At 40.4% G+C, this 14,428-nt stretch overlaps 1 protein-coding gene across 1 annotated transcript in view; it reads right to left on the bottom strand.

Moving 5' to 3' along the window:
- The window catches only part of TOPAZ1 (testis and ovary specific TOPAZ 1), a 48,888-nt gene extending 36,452 nt beyond the window's left edge, over positions 1 to 12,436 (bottom strand). The window contains 6 exon segments of the mRNA XM_068405324.1: positions 1,963 to 2,030; positions 7,231 to 9,691; positions 11,270 to 11,833; positions 11,836 to 11,913; positions 11,916 to 12,149; positions 12,152 to 12,436. Coding sequence (XP_068261425.1) covers positions 1,963 to 2,030; positions 7,231 to 9,691; positions 11,270 to 11,833; positions 11,836 to 11,913; positions 11,916 to 12,149; positions 12,152 to 12,434 — 3,688 coding nt within the window. The 5' untranslated portion in view covers positions 12,435 to 12,436.
- Between the last annotated feature and the right edge of the window lie 1,992 nt (positions 12,437 to 14,428).

Below are 14,428 nucleotides of genomic sequence, written 5' to 3'. Positions count from 1 at the left end.
ATAGCTCTGAGAAACTCCAAATTCCTGTAATAGAGTAAGCTCAATGAGAACTCAGTGTCAGGAAATCTCAGCACATTTTGCAGATGCCACAGGAAATGAACAGAACACCTGACTGCAGCCTTCTGAAGCAGGTGTTTATATACCATAGAAGAACTCTGAATAGAAAAGAAATTCCCTATTTCATTGGATCACATGAATGTACTTCAATTGCCCTGCGTTGTTCAGACACAGGAAGAAAGAATCAGATTATCATTGGAAAGGCTTTTATCTTATAGTCACTGGTCTCTGTATGATCATCAGTACAAGACACATCTGCGTGAAGACAACGTACATAAGATTTCCACTTGAAAGATGAAGAGGATTGATGTCATCCAGAATGCCTTAACTGTAGTATTTGTTGCCCTTCTTAGGCTGTGAAAGCCACCGAGACAAGCAGCCATGACCTAACTACATAACACAAGACACCAAAGCAGTAATACGTATCTCTAAATAAATACAGAAATTGTTAGTAATTACCAAAACCAGACATCTTTCTGTTGTTCTGTACAGGTCTCTCTAAAAAATGTATACATCAAACATAAGTTACCACGTGCATATTAATCTAATAGTGTGATGTGATCCTAAGTTTCTCAGATCTGGGAAGAAGGACCTCCTTTTTCTTTATTTTAAGCACCACAAAAAGACCCAAAGACTTTTAGCCTCAAACTTTGTCAGAACATGAAGTAAAACAACAAACAGTCTAAGAAAATGCAGAAGTTACTAAATAGTACAGAACTTGCTCCCAGGTTTGTTTTCAATCACCTCAGTACTGCAGATGCCATGGCACAGGCCCCTCTGGCTCTTTATATCACCAGAGGCCTAGCCGTGTACTTCCTCCCTACTCGTCCTCAGGGAACTTGTGTCTATTTTTTGGTGTCTGAGCTATTAAACTCTCATTACCTTTTATTTTGCCTTCTAATCACTGAAGCCTGAAAACTTCTCTCCCACAAATAGTCACTATTCACTCCTTTTTCGCCAGGAGACTACATCTGCCCAAACCACTCACTCTTTCTACGTGAACGTAACACACTGATATGAAAAAAACAGCACAAGAGGTACTGTCACTGACACTTTTCAAGCCTGCAACAACATCAATATATAATGGCAGAGTTCCAGATTAACAGCAAGTTGACAAACTGACACCAGCAAGGAAGACACTGAGAACCTCCAAAACCAGTCTCAGCACTTTGTGCCTTCTCCAGCATGTCAGTAATGGGCTTCTGTTCAAAGTCAAAATCCTGTTCCTCCAACCTATCTAAGAGAAACTTCCACGTCAGACATACCTTGCTTAGTAGGTCTGTACGGAAGCTGTAGAAAAGAAATCAAATCACATTCAGATGCTGCCTAGTTGGACTGTTCTGCTTAAAATAGGAAGAAAAAAACCAGTAAGTCAGAAGTATCCTTCTCTAAAAAAAAAATCAAGCATTCTTAAAAAACAGAACAGTTTATCAGAGGAATGGGCATAGCATCCACAAAAAACAAAAGTACAACCTGGAAAAAAAGATTCTAAAACTCTGCCTGCTGATGAACACAAGAGAACAACCAAGTGAGATTATGAGCCAGACTCTAAAGCAGTAACACAGTACTCAGTGTCTTACTATCATCTCATCCACCAACAGAATTCCTTGCCTAAAGTATCACAGAGCTGTCAAAAAAACCACAATCAAAACCAACCAACCAAAGAAAACCCCCCAGTACTACCGAGAAGTAGATGTCCGCTCTAAGGGTCAGGTTTGTACCATTCCAAAATATATCCATTTTATATGCATTAGGAAACAAATCACTTTTACAATTAAAAGGTATTACTGAACTGACAAGTTCTCATTTTATGTCGAAAGTAGCAATCCTAGGTTTTGCCACTGAACATCTTTGTGGTTACTTTCTTCTCTTGATTATGCATTAAAAATCTCCAAAGACTCTTACCTTTTAGCACCCAATCACAGGAATTTTCAGTATCATTCAACATTCCAGATTCTTGAATGGTAATGTGTCTGTTTTGAACAAAAAGTGTATTTAAGATTTTCATCTTGCACAAAAGCAGAATTAATCTAACCAGTTACATAAAATTAAAGTTCTCAGTAATACTTTTAGCTATGGACAGAATCCTTACTTACAACACACTGTCGTAAGACTGTTCTTAACTCTCTCTTTTGGCTTTCTGATGTCCACCCCTATAGGTATACACCTAAATATGTTAAGTAAAACCAAGACATTTCAAATCCCCAAATTTGTCAGTAAAAGCTCATTATATCGTTTCACCTTTGTCTAAAGTATTGAGAAGGGAAATCTTCTCTGTACAGCAAATTATGAAAATACTGTGCTAATGAGCCAATTCATCAGCTTCTACAAAACATGATTTATAGTAATTTTATATTCAAGACAATCTGCATAACAATGACCCTCAAAGAGAGTAACAAAAACATTTATTCATAGTAAGATACTTCACTTATTTTAAAGATAAGCTGGGAAAAAATAAGTATTTCTTAGAAAAACTCAGAAGGTAAAAAAACATATTAAAATACGATATACAGAATATACAAAACAACGTCATCACTGCAGATTTTGGAAACTTGCACCTGGTGAATGACACCAGGTATAATGACAGCAAGCTGCCTAATAAAGTGGAAAAATGAAAATTTGCAACAACCTAGTAGAAATGAAAAAGTTCCCCAGTATGCGTAACTTGGAACTTTACAAACACTCAGGCACAGATATCTATGTATATACACGAGATACATTAAGAAGCAGAGCCTAATAAGTTACAGCAAGTTTGCAGAGACAAGAGGGATTTTTGTTAAAGGCAGGCTCTCTGTAGGCTTATTTCCTCTCTCCCTCACATTTTATGTGAAATACAAAGTCTGAGTGATTTTGCCTATAGCAACAATTGACTTCCTTTTTTGTAAAGTTGCAGTGCAGACAGTTCCAGAAAGCTGTCATCTTCATAAACATTGCTTAAAACTGAAAATATTTGACGGCACCAAGAGACAGAAATCTTCATGTTCAGGTCAAAAGCCACTTCCAAATCTTTACCAGATTCTGCTAATTGTGTAGTGTGAAATAGTTACACAAGCACTTTATAAGTTCTTGTAAAGTAGATGCCTAAAACACATACAGAAAACTACATTTATTACAGTACTTGGCATCTGCTCACGAGCCTGATGAATCTAGGAATGCTGATAGAACCAGAAGTCATCAACACATTTGAGAGATCTAGCAATGGAGAAAGACTAGACCATATCCGAATGTGGGATGCTCTTGCATGCTGCTGCTGATAAAGTTTAAAAAAATCTCTCTTTATAGCACAAGTTACACAAACCAGTATTGAGTTTGCTATTTTGCGTATGAAAAATGGATTCAAGTTTAGGCTTTTTATTCAAAAAGGGAAACAGTAAAATGCAGAAGCCTCCTAAGAGCAAGAATGGCTGCTGATGCTCTTTCAAAGGTATCCACTGAACCTACTAGTTCTGTTGGGATGAACAGATATACTGGATGCCACTTAATGTTAAGTGTCTAGATTCCCTACATGAGAGGAAAGAAATAACTCAGATGACTGATTCAAAAACCTGCACTGTCAGGAGTCACTTAGGGGTAGGCAACAGAAAATGGCAAACAGAAGTATACATGAAAACTGAGTCTCACTGCCCCATTCAGGCTGCAGGTCCAGAATCCTTTCCTGATGACTAGCAACTAATGCCTGGAAGTGACCAGCACTCACTCTTCTCTTCAAATGCAACCACCAGAGGAATAACCGGTCCTACTTATCCTTAAGGTCAGAGCATGCTAACTGAATCAAACCATTCAAGACATACACACACAGAGCCTTTTCTGAATGTTCGAGGATGAAGAGACAGGACCTGCTTGTCCTACTTAAACCTACTTGTTCAGAGACATCAGTTCTGGGCACATGCACAAGCACAATTACAGTAGTTAGGAAACTACTGAGATGTATAGCAAGGTTAGGTCTCTCTTTGGTTGTTGGGTGCTTTGTTAGTTTGCTTAAAAAAAAAAAAACAAAACAACCAAAAAATAACCCCAAGCCTCTGAATTTTGGACCTCAATCACTGTTGCGACGAGTATGTTCTACTTTTGAAGGACACATGCTCTCATTATCTGAAATTTGGAAGCCAAAAATTATTATCCTTGAATTTTCAGAACTAAAAAAACCCTCTGGCTTTTAAGGTCACAAACAGTGAAAGATAAAAAGCATCACTGGTTAAACACGTCTTTGTGTTTAAACTCAAAGCTCAAATGAAATGGAATCACAGTAATAGTTACACATCCACAGTAGCTAATAGTTGCCACTGAACACTTGTCAGTTACTGACTCAACCGGGTACATCCTTCACCCATTTTCAGTGCTTTGGTTTCACAATGAAACTTGAATAAAAAGTATTACTTCATTACAGCAACTGATATTTTGACAAGCTGCTAGATCTCAAATTTTTGTGGTTGGAAGGACAACACAAATTAAGGCACCAATCGTTTCCTTTACAATTACAATTTAAATGTTATTAAACTCATGAGTAAAACTCCACACATTTTAAAAAGCCTTTTAACAACCCAGTCATACTTTCAGAATAACTTGCTGCTAGCAGAAATAGCAGTTCTTACTGCTCTGTACCAGCGTCAGATTAAAATATCAGTACACAAGAAGTAATGTACTGAAGTCCATCCCCATGCATACATGCACTAAAACAGTTTTAGCAAAGATCCAGATTCTTTCTATCATCATCTGCCTGCTCTTATTAATCTGAAGGGAAATCATAACAAAAGCTATGTACTGATACAGTTAAAGGAAACATTCAGCAACAACCACCATGTGCAGCTATTAAGTGCTTGCATTGCTCTTCTACCTAAAATCACCTAGATTACATTCATCTAGAGTGTAATGGCTAACATTAACCAGATGTTAAACAAAACATGCATGTAAACTAATATTTATACAAGTTAGAGATGGTTTACAATAGTGCAGTCCTGAACTGCTTTTCTACGTGGACAGACTGAAGTGGTGTTACAAACTAATACTGCAACGAAGCAAAATTGAGTATGCATAAAATAAGAAGCCAAACAAGAAAACATATACAATACTCTAGAATATCTCTAAAGAAAAAAAAAAAGAACATTAACAGAAACAATATTTTGTTTTAAAATATATAGTATGATGTGAGTGTAACTCTACCAGCATAATCACTTTTTTGGTTGGCCAAATGAAGCTGACGTCCCAGTTGTATCTAGTAAATACTAACAAAACAAAAAACAACAGTATGAACTGGCCATTCTTAGTATTATCTGCTGATATCATAAGCCACTTGATAAAACTCTGGTAAGGTCTATTGCCTTATTTTAGTATTCTCATATTCAGTTCATTGATATGTTCCTGACTGTTACCAGCTACAATTAGTCATCACCTAATGATCTTTGCATCAAATTATGGAAGGTAAAAAGCAAAAATAGACTATTTTGGCTGCTTCTTTAGCAAATTAAGGGGAAATTCTAAGAAATAAGAACCATGCATTTTTATTTCCCTTGGCTGATGGCAAGCAAATTCAGCAGATATCAGGAAGAAAGCTGAAATATTACTTCAAAGAAGTTCAGTCTTCATCAATCTAATGGTTGTGATAATGTCACTCTAACTCAATGTCATTACTAATTAAAGGGAATATTTGTCCTCCCTACAAAGTACTTACAAGAGCCCATAAAATTTTCAGTTAGTATTTATATAAATAGCAAACTTTACACTCATGTATTAATTATGGTAGTAACGGGCTCAGAAGTTTTGGTCTTCCATTCTGTGCAACAGCTCTCTGGACAGAGTCAGTTGGAAACCATCTCTGAACAGCCATTATTACCCTGGGGTAATATGCAGCAAATACTCATTCTGTTATACAGTGTATATAAGATATAATATACACTCATATACAGTGTATGTAAGATATAATATACACTGTACACAAGATGAATACTCATTCTAACAAATTTACTATGATACAGCCTAGCTGCTTCTTAAGAAGTTGGATGCTCCTACTAAATACTTGCCCTGTTCTTCAGAGGCCTGTTTTGGCAGAAGTCTTACGCTATTAACATCTGAAAGTTTTATATTCTCGTGTCTAAGAAACTGTTCAGCACCTCAAAAAAGACTCCTTTCCTCTTTTGCATGTGGGTTTAATGCAGAGGAAAGGATAAGGACAGCAAAGAGTAAAAATAAGATGAATGCAGTTATAAGATAGTACAATGTTGAATATAGTTAAAACATTATTTAAAACAGGGATAATGCAAAGCCACCCAGAAACACCAGAGTAAGAGAATCAAAACACCCCTCCCAATAAAAAACTAATCTTCAGAGGAAAATCTTGTACTATTTCTATCTCAGCTTTATGTTTTTCTTTGTAAGATGAAAAATTTCATCCTTTATCAAACACAAGTATCAAAGCTTAGAGAGAAAACAGACTAGACCGTTGACAAGGTTATCCATCCCACAAAGGACTACTACCTCTTTTACAAAAGTTTGTTTCTACTTCAAACTTCTCTTCCCCCTTCAGTGACTTTTATTATCATCTCAAAACCCAGAAAAACATTAATGCCTAATAATTTACACCAGGAACTTGCTGAATGAAGACGCAGGATCATAAACATCTGTAACGTGTTAGCCAAATTACAGATTTGAAAACTATTCGCATGTCTGGGAATAGGAGAAAAGCAGGGAAGGAGAACGGCAGAATGGAGTACTACTGTGGAGACAACCATTTACTCATACAGATCCAGCAAAAGAATAAGCTACACCTAGAAAGTAAAAAAATATTTCTAAGTATTATACCACTTCACAACTAAAAAACTACCCTCAAATGGATATCTGCTATCTCAAATCAAGTCAGATATTTAAAAATATTGTTATTCATTAAGAATATTACTCTTAATTAGCTTTGTTTATACTTTCATATGTCACTTCACTTGTCTAAACCTATTCTTTAGGACTATGTTTTCCTTCGACTCAGAGTTTATCCTAGTTCTTATGAAGAACAAATTAATTTATTTGCATTCAGAATACTGTCGTACCTCAACCAAATTTTGACACTTAAAATCAATCCAGAAATTAGTGAAATTCTGTAAGGAAGCCTGATCACTACAACCAAAGTACACCAATATGAGAACAAAGTACTTAGGATTACTGTAATAAAAAGAATGATATGCATACCTAAAATTATCATCTACTGAATCACTATTTTCTGAGATAACAGGATACTCCAGCTTAAGATCCTGCCTTTTGCCTTTAATGCAAATGCTAGTATAGGACGCCTTCACAGGACAATTTTCAGAATCTGCAAGTGCAAGCTCCTCTTCGTTATTGGTTCCAAAAAGGTCAGGGTCATCCTGAATCACATCAATGACAAGAACATCTTCTTCATAAGCTTCAAGAATATCTGGAAAATTTTGACTTTTGTGTTGTGAAAGATTCTCTCTTAATTTGCTATCATCATTTATTTCTAATGCAACAGGGTGGTCAACTGCATTCCAAGAACGATCAGGAAAATTAGATTTTAGTCCACATTCAGTACCACGGAAATCAGGCACAGATGACTCTAGTTGTCCATCAAGAAAAGGATGTGAAGAAAAATGTTCAGGGAGCACAGACATCTCATTTGAAAGGTTTTCAGAGCCATCATGCTGAAAGTCCTTGCTGGTGACCTCATCCGCTTTTTTCTTCATGGAAGCTGTAGATGTAGCATCACTCGTGACAGGAAGAGGCTGATGCTCAGAATTTACTGAAGAAGTCTCTTCACTTGTTTTCTGCCTCCTTGAAACACTCGTGCTGTCAAGAAGCTCTAGTGGGCAACAGGTTTTTCTTTCAAATGAATGGACAGATTCCAGTTTCATGGATTCAGGTTTGTTTCTGTATAAAGGAATTTTGAATTTTGTCAGGTTTCCAGTGTTTAATACTTTCATTAGCTTTAAATGAGAAAATGTCTGCTTCATTACTGATGCTTTATGGTTGAAGTTTATTCTGGTTTTGTCACCTGTAGATGCACCATTCTGGACTGTCACAGACAGGTTTCTTTTTGTAACAGCTCCTTTATTTTTACCTTTTTGTTTTGTTGTAAAATTCAAGGTTGATCTAACTTCTTGCACATCATCATGGTTAAAAGCCACGGCACTTCTATTCATATTAACTAAAGATTCCACATTTTCATTGCTCATTCTCAAAGTCTCATAAATATCCACAGAAGAGGGTTCTGGTGTTTCAAGTGAAGTCAGACATTCAGTACTTGGATCCATTATTTTATGTGCACATTCTTTGTTAATTTCTGCCGATGACGTACGCAACTCCAACTGTGTCAAATTCCCAGTCACAGCACTGTTTCCTACAGCTTTAACACTGCTTTTATCAGAGGATTCCTCGAAGGCAGCCCTTAAAAGTCTTTTTCCTTCTGAGATGGACCCATGATTTTTATGAACCCATTCAGAAGTCCTGGCACAAGATACAAAAGGCCAAACATTTTTACCAGTCATAGGTACTGTTCTTTGACAGGTAAACTGCTGCAATTTCTTCTTAACTTTGTTCAATTTTTCATGTGTCTTGCTGTTGTGACAATTAGAAACACCACGGACCTGAGCCAGCACTCTCAGGCTACCTGAGGCAGCAGAATGATGTGTCACACTGTTTGAATTTTCTCCTTTTATTACAGAGAGCTCAGATGTCTCCTTAAAGCCATCATCAAATGCAAGTAATTTGGTACTGTTCTTTCTCCGGACTGATGTATTTCGTGCTTCATGAGCACTTTTTCCTATATGAAGATTTGATGTATGATCACATGAAGCTGACAGAGTAGTTTCTGTGTGATTTAGTCCTAAGACTGCAAAGGAGCTTGACATGGCAACTGCTGTTTCCGTTTGTAACTCATGCTCACTGCATTCATTAGCCATGTCTGTGAAAATATTCTGCACTGCTGATTTCTCAGTGATTTTTCTCTTTTTTCTAGGCTTTCTACCAATATTCTGCTTTTTCCCCATTGGACACTTATTGTTTTCACTCTGACAGCATGAAAAACACCCTTCTCTGTTTTGAGTTTTTTCTTTATTAAACAATAAACCATCTTTTATGGGTGATCTCTCATTTTGAATTCTCCTAGTGCTGCAATTCATATCCCTCTGTTCTACAGTACCATCAGGAAAAACATGCTTGCTTTTATCCTGGGCTACATGGAAGAATCCACTTAATTTATAACTGCTGGTAGTTCCACTAGCTGAAGACTTTACAAACCTACTGATGTAACTACAGGCCTCTAATCTCACAAATGGATTCTTTTCTGTTGCACAGAACAAGCTGTTACAATGGTTTAGAGTGTTTCTGCAATGTTCCACATCACATTTTGCAGATACATTTCTCACTTTTTCGGCTGTAGTCACACTAAAACTTTGCAAGCACTTGATTTGATCAATTCTGGGTTTCCTTTTTTTATGCTGCACACAGAACTTTTTTGTTACAGGATGGCATAGGAAGCTCTTGCTTTGAGTCCCATCTAATATAGCAGCCGTAGGAGATTTAGAGTAGTGAGGTTCCTTTTCCTTGGAATCTTCTGATCTGTTTCCATTTGCCTTAAGCTTCTTCATAGCCTGTGTACTAGAGTCTTGCTCAATTGCTTTCCATTTTTCCTTTGCTGATTAAAAACAAAAAAGTGCCATTAAAGAATACGTTAAGGGGAAAAGACTACCCTATTGCAATATTTTATAAAGGGAAAAAAAACATTCAAGGCTACTAAAGAACATGACACTGTATAATACTAAAACATTTCTGTAAAGCTTTACCATTTTTTTAAAATGAGCACTATTATCAGACTTATAGTAACAAATTATGTTTTGTCTTCAGAAAAAGCGAAGATGAACAGAACCTTAAGGTGTCAAAAGGACACTTAAGTTGTATATTTAAAACATAGGTGTAAACCAAATTAGAGAAGTCTGGCAAGAAAACACAGCAGCTGTTTGCACACTCAGTGTTAAAATCTTTTGTTTACACAGTAGATTCTCTGTAATAGGAAAGCTTATTTATAAGAATATAGTTATTTATTTCATATATAAATAGTCCAACCAAATGCATCAGACTGTTCAAGAAGATTCAGGAAAACTGTAGGACTTGCATTTTTACAAAGTACTACTTTTGATTTAAATACAGATTATATAAAAAACTGTACATCTGAAAATTTCATCTGGAGAATGGACTCAAGAATGTACTAATAGTATGTTGGTTTTTTTAGATCTTAGTTTTCAAAGTAAGAAAGATACAATTTTAATACCTAATTTTTTCAAAATATGGTTTCTAGATAAAATATTTATTAATACTAACCTACAGCAAATATTTGTCATTTGAATGTCCCCACTTGGAAAGTAAAAAGAATGTCTTTGAGACAATTGTCCTGAAAAACCTGAGAATCTCAAAAATCCTTTTCCAAAATTGTTCCAGTTTGATACAACACTCTCTTAAAACACCAGAATACAATCTTTGCTTCTACATAGAATCAGAGAATCGTTTTGGTTGGAAAAGACCTTTAAGATCATTAAGTCCACTGCCAAGTCCACCACTAAACCATGTCCCTAAGCACCACATCTTTTACGATTTTGCAGAGAATAGCAACTAAAAAGCAAAAAGTTCTGAAAACAAAACCCAGCAATCTATAAAGGCAAGCACCAAAACCAGACAGCATGATACTTATTCAAAAATAAGCAAATAATATACAGGTGAATAAAGAATTGAATATCTTTTATTTTGGCTTTGCTGAAACTACTGCCTCCTTTCCTGCTTGTGCCTGACCTTCTACTCATGAATGAAAAGACCATTTCTGAGGGGAAAAAAGAAGAAAAATTCTTACTTGGGACCTGTTGCTGACGATATCCCTTCCTCCCCCCACCCCCCAAAAGGGTACCTGGTCTCCTCTCCATTGTGCTAAAGAACTGCCTTTCCTCTTCCTTAAAATCTGTTTTCTTCCAAGAGTGGTATTCACAGTATTGTAAAGCAGAGCCTAGCTCTTATCTCTACACTTCTTGAGCTAAGTCACTTTGAGATAGGGTACAGGCCACTCTTTCCTGCCCCCATGACTTTGTCCCACACAGACACATCCGCAAAAGAAAAATTATCTCCTGTTTTTTTCACTTTTTACTGGGTTCTTACTGCAGCACCAGTCCCTTGTCCTGGGAGCCCAAGTTCTGCACTGGTACTTCTACAACCAGGCACAAGTGCTTACCACTTTCCCCCAGGCTGTCTGCTCCTTTCTGAGGGTTTGAGCTCTGCTACTCTTTTTTTATGCAACGCTTGTGCATCTTTCCTCTGGTTATTGGTTGTTCTTCGCCACTTAGACCCTGTAGCTGCTGTGACACCAGTGTGTTTCTGCCCCTCTTCCTCTGACTCACAGCTCCTTTCTTGGACTCCGGACACTGTGTATGCAGTTCTAGCAAGGCAGATCTACCCATCTTTCTGGGACCTTGTAGTTTTGGTTTCATCAAAGATGTCCTGCCCTTCTTGCTCAAGCATGTCTTTCCTTTCACCTGTCCCCCTGGCTTTCTCAATCCAATTAAAAAACACCCATCCAACTTCCCTAGCATATCTACCTCTTCCTGAGGTCTTGGTTCAGACAAGGCTTCCTCAGTCCCCAAATTCTTCTTGAGATCTGGGATTTGCATCCTCAGCATCATTAAGGAGCCACTGCTTTTCATTTCAGTACTACATGTGTCCTTTATGGGTTGCAGCCCCTCTGGCTCTGACAAACAGCAAATGCCATGTCTCTCTGTGCTCCCAATTTCCTCCTCTATGGGATTTGTAGTTTTATTTCCATAGAGGAACATTCGCCTTTTTCTCCTGAGCTCCCCGAACTCTCCTGGGAACCTGAGTCAGCCCTTCTGAGCTATGTTCTTCCCTTTCAATCCCTACTGAGAATTTATTTTGCAAAGTAGTTCCTGAGAAAAATAGCTGTTGACCTTGTCCTGTCCCTCTCGCTACCATCTCTTCCCAGCACATTGCTGCAGCCATGCTTGCTGCCTGCCAGTTTTCACATACAGCAGTGTCTGAAATCGGCAGAGCTACACCCCTCTTCCTTCTGGCAGCCCTCCTGTGCTGTATCCCCTTGTTTTTTTACCTGGGAGTCTCTGGCCACTCTTACCTTTCTTCTGCATGGGCACAAGAGGAGCAAATTGCTCACAGGAAACGCTGGACAGCATGGCAGGTTGCAGAGAGGAAGATAAGGGCTGCTTAGGTTTCCTCTTTGGTGTTAGATGAGGACTCTGCTCGACTACCAACTCTTCCCCTGGCTCATGTCCTACCCCCACACCCAGAGAGCCTGGGCTGGTGACCATCCTGTCAGCCCGCTTCACCTTGCTGGCAGTTACCACTTTCCCTGACCTTAGCCGCGGCATCACAGGAGCCTAGAGACAGCAACAAAATCCACAAAATCCACTCACCAGTGCAAATTCAACTGCACCCCAGCCAGCCCGGCACCCAAGGCAGGCACAGGCGGAGAGCACAACCCCCCTCAGGCTACCTCAGTGGTCACCCCGGGGGAGCCCAGCCTCACAGAAAGCCCAGGCCGCCTGGGGAAAGCCCACGGCCGCCAGCGAACCGCCCCCCCAGCCCGGAGCAGCTCCTCACCGCGGAGGGAGAAGAAGGAAGCAGCCCCGCACCTCCCCCGCCTCAGGAACCGTGCCGCGGCCGCCCCTGCCACGCAGCCCACCGCCTCCCGCACCACCCCCGCGGCTACAGCAACCGCCCAGGCCACCCTCCGCGCCACCCTCCCGAGCCCCCAGCCCCGAGCCCCGTCTGTCGTCCACCGAACCGTCCCTCGACGCTTCGTCCAAGCGCCGCCTGCCCGCAACGCGCCACCCGTACTGAGAGGCGGGCGCCCGCCGCGGGTAATGGCGGCGCAGGCGCAAGGCGGGAGGCGGCCGAGAGCGGCGGCGTGAGGTAGGCTCCGCGGCGGAGCGACGCGGTGGGGGGCTGCGCGGCCGGGCGTGCCGCCACTCACGGGCAGGGGGGAGGAACCGCCGCCTTGTTGTGCGCGTTGTCTTGCCGGGTCAACGGTGCCGCCTTCATGGCGGAAACCCCTCTCCAGGGGGGGAGCTGAGCACGTGCGCCGCAAACGCGACTCCTCCGGGCGGCAGAGCGCGGCCGGGGGGTGGTTTCTCGGTGGTGGCTGCGGAGCCTTCGTGCTGGGCCCTTGTCGCCCGCAGCCCCGTGCCGCAGCGGCCGCGGGGTGAGAGGCTGCTAGGCCCAGCTGCAGGCGCAGCCATGGGTTTAGGGGCGACCCGAGGTACCAGGGTCCTGTGTGGAACTGCCGAACCCTGCGAACCCCCAAGTGGCGGCAAACGTTCAGCTCGCCCGGAGCTGAGAGTCAGGTAGAAAAAACCCCAGACTGCCCAGCTCGACAGGTTCTTCAGGTGCTTCATCCCCCTCCATGAAGCAGCATTACCTCCTCTGTCCGCAGCACTTCAGAGGTTCATAGAATCATGGAATGGTTTGGGTTGGAAGGGACCTTAAAGACCATCTAGTTCCAACCCCCCTGCCACAGGCAGGGACACCTTCCAATAGACCAGGTTGCTCAAAGCCTTGTCCAGCCTGGCCTTAAACACGGCCAGGGAGGGGGCATCCACAGCTTCTCTGGGCAACCTGTTCCAGTGTCTCACCACCCTGACAGTAAAGAATTTCTTCCTAATATCTAATCTAAATCTTCCCTCTTTCAGTTTAAAACCATTCCCCCTCGTCCTGTCACTACTTGCCATTGTAAAAAGTGCCTCTCCTGCTTTCCTGTAATTGAGGGGCAATATGGTTGTTTGCATAACCATAGCTTATGTAAACTTTGTATTTCAAATGACACAGTTTCTCAGGACTGGAGTTGAGGGAAAAAAATAGCTCTGATAGTTTCTGACTGTATAGTCAGAAAACAGCCAAAGTTGGTGATTGGGCTTCAAATGTGGTGATAGTTTCCACACGAATGGAGGACACCGAAGCTTCTAGACCATTCACTGCATGTTAATGTGAACACATAGAAGTTAGCTTACAAAACTAATGTTGTACAAAGATTGAATCTAAATGGTGAATGCTATGAAAATCATAAATGATTAAACTTAATAAGGTGATACTTTAATGCCAAGAATGCAATCAGCAAAATTGCATGTGGTTGACTGATAAATGACTGTATCCTACAGTGGTCCCTTTCTGTTCGCAGGTGGTCTCTGAGAGATGAAGTGCCTTATTCACTTCACCCTCACTCAGTGCTTGGCAGTGTTCGCATCTCATGCGTCCTAGTTTGAGACCTGGGCGCAGAAATAGAGCTTTTTGTGTCACTGATTCCTAGAAGTGCAGAACTGTGGATGTAAAAGAGTAGTTGAAGAGTAAAGGCATATTTTGCCAATTG

The sequence above is a fragment of the Nyctibius grandis genome, chromosome 7, assembly GCF_013368605.1.
Source record: "Nyctibius grandis isolate bNycGra1 chromosome 7, bNycGra1.pri, whole genome shotgun sequence".
NCBI classification, from domain to species: domain Eukaryota; kingdom Metazoa; phylum Chordata; class Aves; order Nyctibiiformes; family Nyctibiidae; genus Nyctibius; species Nyctibius grandis.
This window is presented reverse-complemented; position numbering and strand designations above follow the sequence as displayed.